This window comes from Mandrillus leucophaeus, unplaced genomic scaffold (assembly GCF_000951045.1).
Source record: "Mandrillus leucophaeus isolate KB7577 unplaced genomic scaffold, Mleu.le_1.0 Scaffold136, whole genome shotgun sequence".
In the NCBI taxonomy this organism is placed as follows: Eukaryota; Metazoa; Chordata; class Mammalia; order Primates; family Cercopithecidae; genus Mandrillus; species Mandrillus leucophaeus.
Genome location: NW_012101321.1, coordinates 191902 through 204796, shown reverse-complemented (window position 1 = coordinate 204796; position 12895 = coordinate 191902). Strand labels below are relative to the sequence as shown.

Below are 12895 nucleotides of genomic sequence, written 5' to 3'. Positions count from 1 at the left end.
CTTTCTGACTGTCTTAACTTTCTAGACCATTAACAGCAGCTCCCTGCAAGGCCAGTACATGAGTTAAATCGCATACTCTGCTTTTATTCTCTCCTCTAATTCTAAAAGATTGGAAGTTAAAATTCTTTTTTTTAAAGTTATTTTTATTTTTATTTTAAGTTCATGGGTACACTTGCAGGATGTGCAGGTCTGTTACATAGGTAAACGTGTGCCCTGATGGTTTGCTGCACCTATCAACACAGCACCTACATTTTTTTTTTTTTTTTTGACACGGAGTCTCGCTCTGTCGCCAAGCTGGAGTGCAGTGGCGGGATCTCGGCTCACTGCAACAACCTTTGCCTCCGTGGTTCAAGCAACTCTCCTGCCTCAGCCTCCCGAGTAGCTGGGACTACAGGCACATGCCACCATGCCCAGCTCATTTTTTGTATTTTTAGTAGACAGGTTTCACCATGTTGGCCACGATAGTCTCGAACTCTAGACCTCATGATCTGCCCGCCTCAGCCTCCCAAAGTGCTGGGATTACACGTGTGAGCCACTGCGCCTGGCCCCATCACCTAAATATTAAGTCCCGAATGCATTAGCTGTTTATCCTGATGCTCTCCCTCCTCCGGCAACCCCCTGACAGGCCCCAGTGTGTGTTGTTCTCCTCCCTGTGTCCATGTGTTCTCATTGTTCAGCTCCCACTTATAAGTGAGAACATGCGGTGTTTGGTTTTTTGTTCCTGTGTTAGTTTGCTGAGGATGATGGCTTCCAGCTACCTCCATGTCCCTCTAAAGGACATGATCTTGTTCCTTTTTATGACTGTATATTGTATATGTACATTTTCTTTATCTGGTCTATCATTGATGGGCATTTGGGTTGATTCCATGTCTTCGCCATTGTGAATAGTGCTGCAGTAAACATATGTGTGCATGTATCTTTATAATAGAATGATTTATATTTTTGGGGGTATATACCCAGTAATGAGATTGCTGGGTCAAATGGTATTTCTGGTTCTAGATCCTTGAGGAATCACCACAGTGTCTTCCACAATGGTTGAACTAATTTACATTCCCACCAACAGTGTAAAAGTGTTTCTGTTTTTCCACAGCCTTCCCAGCATCTGTTGTTTCTTGACTTTTTAATAATCACCATTCTGACTGGCATGAAATGGTTGATGGACATTTGGGTTGTTTCAGTTTTAAGCTATTACAAGTACAGGTATTATGAACTTTCATGTAGAAGTCTTTGCTTTCATTCCTCTTAGGCAAATACCTAGGAGTGGAATAATTGTGTTACACAGTAGGTACATGTAAATTTTTAAGAAACTGACAAACTTTTCTAAGATGCTTATACCATTCTGCATTCCCAGCAACTGTGTATGATAGTTTCAGTTGCTCGGCATCCTGGTCAATAAGAACTGTGGTCCAGGCTTTTAAATTTTAGCCATTCTAGTGGATGTATAGTAGCATCTCATTGTGGTTTTCATTTGGATTTTCCTAATTAAAGATGTTGAGCATCTTTTTATGTGCTTATTTGCCATATGTGTTTTCCTTGATGAAATGTCTGTGCAAACTTTTTACCTGCTTTTTGGTTAGGTTGTTCTTATTGAATTGTAAGAATTCTTTTTTTTTTTTTTTTTGAGATGGAGTTTCACTCTGTTGCCCAGACTGGAGTGCAGTGGTGCGATATGGGCTCACCACAGTCTCTGCCTCCCAGTTTCAAACGATTCCCCTGCCTCAGCCTCCCGAGTAGCTGGGATTACAGGTGCCCGCTACCACGCCCGGCTAATTTTTATATTTTTAGTAGAGACAGGATTTCATCATGTTGACCAGGCTGGTCTCGAACTCCCGACTTCAGGTGACCCGCCCACCTCGGCCTCCCAAAGTTCTGGGATTACAGGCGTGGGCCACCGTGCCCGGCCAAGAATTCTTTATGTATTCTAGAATCAAGTTCTTTGATACCTGTTTTGCAAATATTTTCTCCAAATATATGGCTTACTTTTTCATTTTTGTAAGTGTCTTTTGAAGAGAGAAATATTTTTGAGGTCCAATTTATTGATGTTTTTCATTTATAATTAATGCTTCGTGTATATTGTTTAAAACTCTCTGCCAAACCAAAGATCATTAAGATTTTCTCTTATTTTTTTCTATAAGTTTTTGGAGCTTTAGCTCTGACACTTGAACCCATGATCCATTTCAAGTTAAATTTTGTATGTATTTTGAGATACAAGGGTCAAGGTTCATTTTTCATGACTTAATCCTCGAATCACTTCTCTGTCCACTCTCTTATGAGCTTATCTAGTCATGTGACTTTAAATATCATCTGTATATTAATGATTCCCAAATTACTACTCTAGCCCAAACTGCTATTTTAAGAGATATCTCAAACGTGTCCAGAAACTAAGCTGTTAATACCCACCTTTTCTCCTCTTCCATGCCTGCCCCTCTCACAGTCTTTGCCATTTCGGTAAATGCAACTTCATTCTTTCAGTTGCTTGGGGCAAAACTCTTGGCATATCTTTGAGTGTTCTCTTTCTCTGTCACCTCCCATCTTGATCTGTTGTCAGATTCCATTGGCTTCATCTTCACATTATATTCAGAATCCCACCTCTTCTCATGATCTCCTCTTTTACCACTGTAGTCCAAGCCACCATTATCTCAGCCAGGTTATTGCTGTAATATTCTAATAGGTCTCTCTGCTTCTACTTTTGCATGTTTATTAAATTAAATGTTGTCATTTTTCTGCTTAGAACCTACCAGTAGCTTTTCATCTCATTCAGACAAGGAGCCAGATCTTTATAATGATATCTAAGGGCCTGCACCATCTAGCCACCCATTATCTATCTTACCACATCTACCAGGCCCTTATTCACTCTGCTGCAGTCATACAGGCCTTGTTGGTGCTTCTCAAACATACCAAGCACACTGTCTACCTCAGGCCCTTTGAGCTTGCCATTTCCTCTGTCTGGAATGTTTTTCTTACAGATAACTTAAAGTTTATTCTCTCACTTCCTTAAATCTGGATTCAACTGTTTCCTCAATGAGCCCTTCCTATTTAATTGCAACTCTCACCCATACATACATCTCACATTCCACATTGCTGCTTTATTTTTCTCTGTAACATGTATCACCATCTAACATATTATATGTGTTAGATGGTTCTCTTTCTTCCCTCAATAGAACATAAACTTCTTTTGAGAAGAGATGTTTGCCTTTTTTGTTGATTGCTTGCATTCCCAGCCCCTAGAGTAGTGCCTGACACATAACAATATTGTAATATCTGTTATATGAATGGAGGTGAGTAACATTTTAGGTGGTTTTTTCCCTCTGAATATAAAATGGGATGTCTGTAGTTCATTAGAACATTGTGAACAGTGCAAGTCTTCACAAAGTTGATATAGACAGACTTTAGCTCTCATAATCTTTTTCCCTTTTTTAATAAAAGAATGTTTAACATACAGACAAAATATAAAAGAGTAACAAAAATAACAAAAAAAGCAGCCATGTTCCCACCACCCAAGTTAAGAAACAAATACTAATACTTTTGAAGCATCCTTTGTGCTTTACTCTCTGCTCTCCTCCCTCTATAAACCTATTCTGAATTTGTTTATTGTTCCTATTGATTTTCTTGTAGTTTTGCCACATATGAATATATCATTCAGTTATGTATATTTTTGAACTCTCTGTAAGTGGAATCCTACCACAGGCATTCTCCAAGTTGTTTTGCTTAACCTGATACTCCAGAGTTTCATCCATAATGATGCATGCAGCTGCAGTTCATTTATGTTTACTCCTATATAGTATCCCCATTGCGCTAAGAAACCACTCTATCTGCTCTCCTGTATATACAACTTTGTGGTGGTTTTCTTGCTTTTTTAATGCTAAAAACAGTGCTGCCATGAACATAATTGTACATGTTTCATGAAACACACATGAAAGTTTTTCTACGGCAGATTCTTAGGGGTAAAATTACTGTTCCATAGGGCATTTGTATCTTTCATTTTACTAGTTCATGCCAGATTGTTTTCAAAAACATTTGTACATATTTTTACATCTGTCAATAGTATATAGTTGTTATAATATTTAGTTTTCCTAATGTGGAGGGTATAAAGTGGTGTCCCATGTTAGTTTTAATTTGCATTTTCCTATTTCCTAATGAGGCTGGATATCTTCTCAGATGTAATTGGCCATTCCTGTTTCCTCCTCTGTGAAATGTTTATCTGTATTATTTGCTCTTTTTTAATTGGGCTGTTTTTGGTTTTTGGGAGTTCTTCATATATTCCAGATACATATTCTTTGCCAGTTATATATAAAGCAGATACCTTTTCCCAGTATGTAGCTTATCTTTTCACTATCTTTTGATGAATAGAAATTCTAAATTTTAGGCCGGGCGCAGTGGCTCACGCCTGTAATTCCAGTACTTTGGGAGGCCGAGGCACGCAGATTACGAGGTCGAGATCGAGACCGTCTTGGCCAACATGGTGAAACCCCGTCTCTACTAAAATACAAAAAATTAGCTGCGTGTGGTGGTGCATGCCTGTGATCCCAGCTACTTGGGAGGTGGAGGCAGGAGAATCGCTTGAACCCCGGAGACGGAGGTTGCAGTGAGCTGAGATGGTGCCACTGCACTCCAGCCTGGCAACAGAAGCGAGACTCCATCTCAAAAAGAAAAAAGAAAGAAATTCTAAATTTTAATGTAGTTTAATTATCAGTATTTTTCTTTGTAATTTATGGGTTTTTTAAGCCTAACTTAAGAAATTATTTCCTATATAACATCATACAGTGATTTTTCCACCCTCTGTCAATGCAGATTGCCCTTGAAGTGCTCCTTAGACCTGTCCCTGACAACCTGTTCTGCAGAAGAGATCTGAAACTCAGTCACAATGGCAGAGGCAACTGAGACCAGCTCAGTTTTGGAAATCATTTTCAGAAATGGCTAGAGAGAATGTGGTGTGTGTGTGTGTGTGTGTGTGTGTAATATAGTGAAACAGAAATTTTCTATCCTATTTTTTCATTTAGTATCATGTTTCAAATATTTTTACATCATTAAAATTATTAAAGTTCAATTGTAATGAATATCGTCTTGGATGGGAATCTGAATTCTTATTGAACATTTTGCAGTTGTAAATAAGACCTCAGATGGCCAGGCTTGGTGGCTTATGCCTGTAATCCCAGCACTTTGGGAGGCTGAGGCAGGCAGATCACCTGAGGTCAGGAGTTTGAGACCAGCCTGGCCAACATGATGAAACCCTGTCTCTAACAAAAATACAAAAATTAGGTGGGCATGTTGGTAATCCCAGCTACTTGGGAGGCCGAGACATGAGAATCACTTGAACCCTGGAGGCAGAGGTTACAGTGAGCCAAGATTGTGCCACTGCATAACAGCCTGGGTGACAGAGCAAGACTCTGTCTCAAAAAACAAAACAAAACAAAAACAACCTCAGGAGGCAATTTATAAATCTTTTTGATGCATTGTTTCTTTAAGAAAGACTTATAGAGGTAGTATGACTTGGTTAAATATACTCTTGATATCAGCACAAGTAATAAGCAGTTGAAAATAATTGAGAGTCATATGAGCTTTAAGTAAATTGATTTTCTGGGCAACACTTGCTACTTGCTTGATTCTTTACAAAGAAAGTCAATATTTAAAAGTATCTAGCCTACTTGGCTTACATAAAGCTTAGATTTAATGATGTCCATATTCACTATTCATACATTGTGTAACTTATATATAATTACTCTTTTTGATATCTCACATGATTTTGGATGTACTTAGTTTGAGGAGGATTTAGTGATATTTTTAATTAATCCTCTCACTAATGTTTGAAAATGTTTAACAGGGTATATATTTTGGCATCTTAAAACTGACCTGTTCTGTTTAGGGTAATTAAAAAGTCATCAAAGGCTCAGTGACCCTGCAAGGCAGTGTACACTTGGTATGTGTGAAATACTTGGTCATTATTAAGCCAGCTTTTCTTCAAGAGAGATACACTATTTAATTAAGGAAGGTAATAAATCACCCTCCATTTTATTGTTATTGGTGTTAATGCTTGGTCTTGTAACTCTGCCCTGTCCACAGGTTAAAGTATTGCACAATCAGCTGGTCCTTTTCCACAATGCCATCGCCGCTTACTTTGCTGGGAATCAGAAGCAGCTTGAACAGACACTTAAACAGTTCCATATCAAATTGAAAACCCCTGGAGTGGATGCCCCATCTTGGCTTGAAGAACAGTGAAATCAAAGCAGAAAATAAAAAGAAAGTCATGTTGTTATATTTCTAAACAAACCTAACAAGAATTAAGCAGAGTTGGGGGAAGTGGAAGGGGTGACAAGCATTGTAGTGATTCTTGCACAAACAGCTTTAATTTTTCCCTTTTTCATACTTTAACAATTGAACTGTTAAATTTGATGGGAAGGTGGGTGGTTTTAATGTAAACATAGTTTCTATAATCTGAACACAATAATTTTCCTTTTTGAGAAATCCTTTTGTATTGTGAGGGTTGATGGCTATTTCTGTAGTTTGAAAACATCTACTATAGATTTGCACTGACGAGATAAAAATTCAAGGTTTTTGGTCCTGGAAATGAGGGCCAACTAACTTTTCCAAAGGGAGGTTTACATGATTTGTATCAACATCAGATATTTTATATATGAATATATTAAACATCTTTAAGAGATTCCTTTTCATGTATTAAAGAAAAAAGAAACTATTTTGCAGAGTAAAGTTATATGGTGTTCCTGCAGCGTCCACACAGAGGCAGCAGCTCTAATGAATGGTTAGCTTGTGGAGTTGTGACAAATACCTTTTTAAAAATGAATCTGTACCCTTGTAATTTTGTTTAGACTTTTTTTTAAAGACACAGAAATCACATTGTCATTTCTGTGAGGCTTTTAAGCTTATGAATTTGCCTCACCCAAAGTCATTGGACAGTTACGTTTGCAATTTCTTTTGGTTCATAACAAAACCTGCTTAAGAGAATTTTTTTTTTGACAGGTGGACATGGGAATGGAAATTCTTGATGGTTTCTAGAGTAGAAATCTGTTCTTAGAAAACTAGTTTTTGGGTCAATTCCATTTTGATAGAAGCGAATGCATAGACAGCTTTTATTGACTTCCATATATGTAACAATACCGTTTAAGCCTTAAATCACAGATATGTGCCTTCTCAGATACAGTAATTCTTGTTCAACCAATGTACAAAATCCATAAAGAAACCCCTGTTGGATAATGTTTGATGTGTCCATTCCTTCCATGGAAAGCAGCACTACGTATAAATGTTGGGTTTCTTTGTACTTGTTAAGCCACATTTGAGGTTTATGGTAAAAATCATCTTTTGAGTTTGCTCTTTGGTTTTTCATCATTCCTTTTGAGGAATGGGAAAACAGAAGGATTCTTTGATTTGGGTAATGAAGAGGTAATGTGGGACAGTGCGGTGGTGCCAGGAAGAAAGAGGATTGGAAAGGCCAGTACTGTTTTAGTTGCTCGGCACTACTGGTTTTGTGTTCATGTGGTTGCCCTGTCCACTACATGGTTCTGTCAGTAGTGTAATCCATTTTCAATGTAAAGCTCTTTCAGTTTTTGTCATAGACATAAATTAATATTTTTAGAGGCATCCCTCGCCTGTTCATTTCTTCTGTGTTGAAATGAAGTACCTAAAATAACCGTTACACATGAACTTTGTGGACTGTAAGATTTGTTATATATGTTCAAATGCCTTTTAGGTGGCTTTTTAATTAATATGCCTGTGTTGAGCGCTTAATACAATGTAATGTGATTGTAAATCATAAACCTATTTTAAATCATTCCTTCCTGTATATTTGTACTCAGAGAGCCTTATTTTATTCTTCCAGCAGAATTACTACTTGTGATAGTTCATTTACATTCCCCAGAATGTGCCTCTGGTGTGAATTTTGTATTCTTATTAAAAGTGTTTGCTGCAGTAAATTGTTTCTCTGGACCTTCATAGTTTAAGAAGTAACTATTTGGAAATTCTGAAGACACATGATTTGTCTTTTCTGAACCTTAAAAAATGGTGCTTCTGGCCGGGCACGGTGGCTCAAGCCTGTAATCCCAGCACTTTGGGAGGCCGAGACGGGCGGATCACAAGGTCAGGAGATCGAGACCATCCTGGCGAACCCGGTGAAACCCCGTCTCTACTAAAAAATACAAAAAACTAGCCGGGCGAGGCGGCGGGCGCCTGTAGTCCCAGCTACTTGGGAGGCTGAGGCAGGAGAATGGCGTGAACCCGGGAGGCGGAGCTTGCAGTGAGCTGAGATGCGGTCACTGCACTCCAGCCTGGGTGACAGAGCAAGACCCCGTCTCAAAAAAAAAAAAAAAAAATGGTGCTTCTGTCACTTACAATTGTTTTATCTCAGTAAGCTATTTTTTTTTTCAGTGTGAATCTCTTTTGAGAGCTCAACATGTCCATTCTTAACCACATTTCAATAACAGTTATTGTAGCTAAGGAGCTAAATAGTTTCATGGATTGATTCTTTTCAGAATAAATTTAAAATACCCATGATTGTGATAGTGGGCACATGAGCAAAAGAAAAAAGTAAATCAATATATTTAGCCAATGGCACATTTACTTTGTTAGGAATGTAATTTATGTTCATTATAGAAAAGAATTAGAAGAAAATTTCAAGTAATAGAAGATAACTACCTTCCCAAGTGAATAAATACTGCATGGAACCACCCAACACCTCTGAAGTTGGATATTTTAGTTTTGGATTTTAATATTATAAGCTCTATTTTGAATATCCTTTAATATAACATACATTTACATCTTTGCACTTTTACCTACTTAGTCCCTTAGGTTATATTCCTAGAAGTGAAAATGGGCCCTTAAAAGTATATACACACTTTTAAAACTTTGTAATGTATTGCCTGTTTGCTTTCAAGAAAGACTGTGCCAACTTACACCTGTAACAGCATACACATGTTTAGTATATTTTTTAAGCCAGTACTGTATATATAAAATGAAATAATAAAAGAGAAAAAAAGGAAGATAAAGGCTGAAGAGTCACAAACTGGAGAGTTTGGGGATGCTGGGTGTGAGAGCAGGGAGTGGATGGAAATGGCTGGCTTTTCTCTCATTAAAATAGAAGTTGTTATTCTAGAAAAAAATAATGCACTGAGGAACTGGTCTGTGAAATTAAACTTTTTATCCCAAAGCTTCCAAATTTTAGGGTCCAGGAACTATCTGGGTTTGCAAAAGCAATTTAGCTGAAATCTAGGCTTTAAGAAGCATCTTTCCCATATTCAAAACACACTGATAATGTTACTGACGCTTATCCAATAGCGTGTGAAACTAGAAGGTTCCTTAGAGATTATGTAACACACTTTTTTTACAGATGAAACTATCAAGGCTTCAAAATATGTTAAACTGACTTAGCCAACCCCCATCTCCAAATGTAATGCCACATGAGTATTTGCAACTATATACTTGAATTCCCCTTTAAATCCTGCCATTTCAACTGCATAATTAAATCAGTGTGTCAAAAGTGTCAAGTTTCTTCTAAAGTTAATGTGTATTAAATATCTTCCCCATTGGGGGAAAAAAATCCATCTCCCTGCAAATGGCTTCATACTAGGTACATTGCAAAGTATGCAAGATGCCTGCTTTTCTCTCCACTGGCCTTTAACTTGCAGTATTCTGCAAAAGGAATCAGGTGAGCTTGGAAAGTGTTATATAAAGTAAAATGATATATATTGAAAAAAACTGAAGATAAATTTCTTCTAATCATGGAACTGTTAATTAAAAGAATAATGTAGCTACCTCAGAATGTGCCTATTCGCCTTTAGCTTTCACTGGAGATGACTGTAGTTGAGAAAAAGAAAAGTAAATTGTCTGAGTTGCTAGTTCCTTGCAGCATTCAAGTATAATTGATGCTAATTTTGTGAAGTACTACTTAAATAACTACTTGCAATTGCCCTAAATATCCTTTGCCAGTAGCTCTTTCTGTTTTTTCTTTTTTAACCTTTCAGTTTGCCTGGGAGAGTTGAAACTACCTGAAATCTTTGATCACTCAATTTTAACCAAATTTAGGCATTTCAAAAAATCGAATTCCCCTTTAAGACTACAAATTTTTTTTTTCTTTTTTTTAGAGGGAGTCTTGCTCTGTCGCCCAGGCTGGAGTGCAGTGGCGCGATCTCAGCTCACTGCAAGCTCTGCCTCCCGGGTTCACGCCATTCTCCTGCCTCAGCCTCCCGAGTAGCTGGGACTACAGGCGCCCGCCACCATGCCTGGCTCGTTTTTTTGTTTTTTTAGTAGAGACGGGTTTTCACCGTATTAGCCAGGATGGTCTCAATCTCCTGACCTCGTGATCTGCCCCCCTCGGCCTCCCAAAGTGCTAGGATTACAGGCGTGAGCCACTGCACCCGGCCAAGACTACAGATTTTTACATCAGCTAAGACTATCCAGTTGTGAGGAGGCTATTTTCTGATCAGGAGACCAGTTGTATTTTGCGTTATTTCAAAGCTTTCCCAAGGTCACAGTTCCTTTACTATTTTTACAGTGTAGCAGGACCTATTAAAATAGGACAATGCAAACAATTTTTTTGAGGACTTTCATTAAATTCAGTTCTATGTTCCCACTTGAAGGTTTCCTGTTCAACAGGTTTCCCAGCATAAATGGGCCTTTATAATAAATTGTCAAGTGGTCACCATAATGTACAGGAAACTACAAACTTCAGCTTTGTTTTCATGAAATAAAGTTTGACTCTTAGTAGTTTATGTATGTTAAGTGAGAACTGTTAGTTAGTCTGGTATCAGCTCTGGTAGGGAAAAAGGAGACTAGAAATATGAGGAAAGTAGGTCCAGTCTGAATACCATAACTCTACTCTTATGCAGTTAGTTGGTTAGTATGCCATCAGAACTAAGAATTCTGGGTTTTTTAAACAAGTGAAACTGTTCCGCAAGAACCAAAACCACAGTTTTGTTTGGGTCGAAGCTAAGTTTTACCATAAACTCTGTCAAAGATTGCATGAATTGTTGATTCATAAGGAAGATGTAAGAGGAACAGGATACCATTTTGTTGATTTTAAAAGTAACTTTCTATGACTTACGACTTCCATATCACTTTCCCTTTGGTACAGGTGTATATGTTCATATAAATAACTTACGGGTGAAATGTACACCTAGCTGGTATAGGGCACATAGGAAGAAGAACGTAAGCCACATACATCTCACTACATCTTGGAGCTTTGATTATAGACTTTCTATTAACAGCAAACTGTAAAAACTTTTTTTTTTTCAAACGAGTGTAAAGCATTATAGAGTAGTGAGACGAAAGGTTACTTTAATCTTGCTGTCCTTCCTGAAAAGTTTTTAAATTATGAAGCCTTAGAATAATGAATAAAGTACTCAAGATAAATTATTTATATATGCTACTTTACTGTTATTCTCTTCCTAAATGATTTCTGATTCTACGTTAGGAAGCTTTTTATAAAAACTGCCTAAGGCTTTAGGCAGATAACTATTCTTTCCTTTGAGGAATATATACTTATTATGACTAGACATTCAGCTCTTAAGAAAGGCACAGGGTAGGCTGTCTTTTCACCCTGTATCCCCAACTCCTTGCATAGTTTTCTTTCTTGAGACAGAGTCTCACTCTGTTGCTCAGGCCCAGCTAAGTTTTGTGCGTTTAGTAGAGATGGGATTTCACCATGTATATCAGGCTGGTCTCAGACTCCTTCAGTATACGTAGTTCTGCCCGTATCGGCTTCCCAAAGTGCTGGGATTACAGGCGTGAGCCACTGTGCCAGGCTTCCTTGCATAGTTCTTAATTCAAAGGAGTCATGTATAAAAATTTTTTGGTTTTTGATCCAAAATTCAAATGCAGACAAATATTCAGTGCTTGCACTGCAATTTCATTTGAATGAGTTACAAAAGAGGCAGTATACTTATAACTTACTCTAAATTAATGTCAGGATGTTACCTAAGACATTAGGATGTTTGCAGAAGAGTGACCAGTTTTTAAAATTAGACAAATCACCATGTTGCAACCATGACTAAAATAATTGATTCACACAGATGGCCAATGGATGCCAATATCATTAGGTGAGAGATTAATGGAAAACAGACTATTTCCATAATACCAAAGTATTACCCTACAAATGGCTCAATTTGAAAGGGGAAAAAGTACCATTAATAAGAAGAGATTTGTGCTTACAACCTAAATTGTGATCAAATTTAAAATCATGAATAATCGTAATCATTGTGCCTTAGTTATAATGAGATATAAATTACACAGTATCACATATTTCTGCTGGAATTGTTCAGTCTGCAGTGAATCAATTATTTTACCTTAAATTCCAGTGTACAGAAGATACAGGGGGTTAAGGAATAAGTTAAATGATACCAAGAAAAATCAACTGGACAAATCCAGAATCTGAGACATTCTACAACATAATTGTCTTGGTCTCTTCAAAAAGTCCATCACAAAAGAAAAAAAAATAGTAATACCGTTAGAAAACAAAAGATTTGAGATCATAATTCAAAGAAAGTAGCTATATAAGACATTTGGAGGAACAACTGAGTCACTTGAGTGTGTATTTGACACTGCTAGGAACTTATTTTTTTAGGTATGATATTATATTGTGGTAATGTAGGGGAACAGCTTTATTGGGAATGCATGCCTAAACTGCTGAAAGCCAAAGTGGCATGATGTCTGCAGTTTACTTTTAAATGACTCAGCAAAAATACATTCAAATGTATTCACACATATAGAGAGACAGATGTCAAAGAAAATATGGCAAAATGTTAGCAATTGTTGAGATAAGTGGGTAGATACGTGGGGTTCCATAGTAATAGTCTTTTACATTTTCTTTTTAAAAATGTTTTTCATAATAGCATTTTTTTAAAAAAAAAGGATATTTGGTCCAGAAAGGCAGTAGGACCCACTAAATCTTTCC

At 37.3% G+C, this 12895-nt stretch overlaps 1 protein-coding gene across 6 annotated transcripts in view; it reads left to right on the top strand.

Annotated features, from left to right (window-relative positions):
- Nucleotides 1–7925, top strand: part of ARFIP1 (ADP-ribosylation factor interacting protein 1) — a 145209-nt gene extending 137284 nt beyond the window's left edge. For all 6 annotated transcript variants that reach the window (XM_011973221.1, XM_011973218.1, XM_011973223.1 and 3 more), the window contains one exon: nt 6061–7925. In XM_011973221.1, the coding sequence (XP_011828611.1) occupies nt 6061–6216 (156 nt within the window). In that variant the 3' untranslated portion in view covers nt 6217–7925. The remainder of the gene's footprint in view (nt 1–6060) is intronic.
- Nucleotides 7926–12895: the final 4970 nt, after the last annotated feature.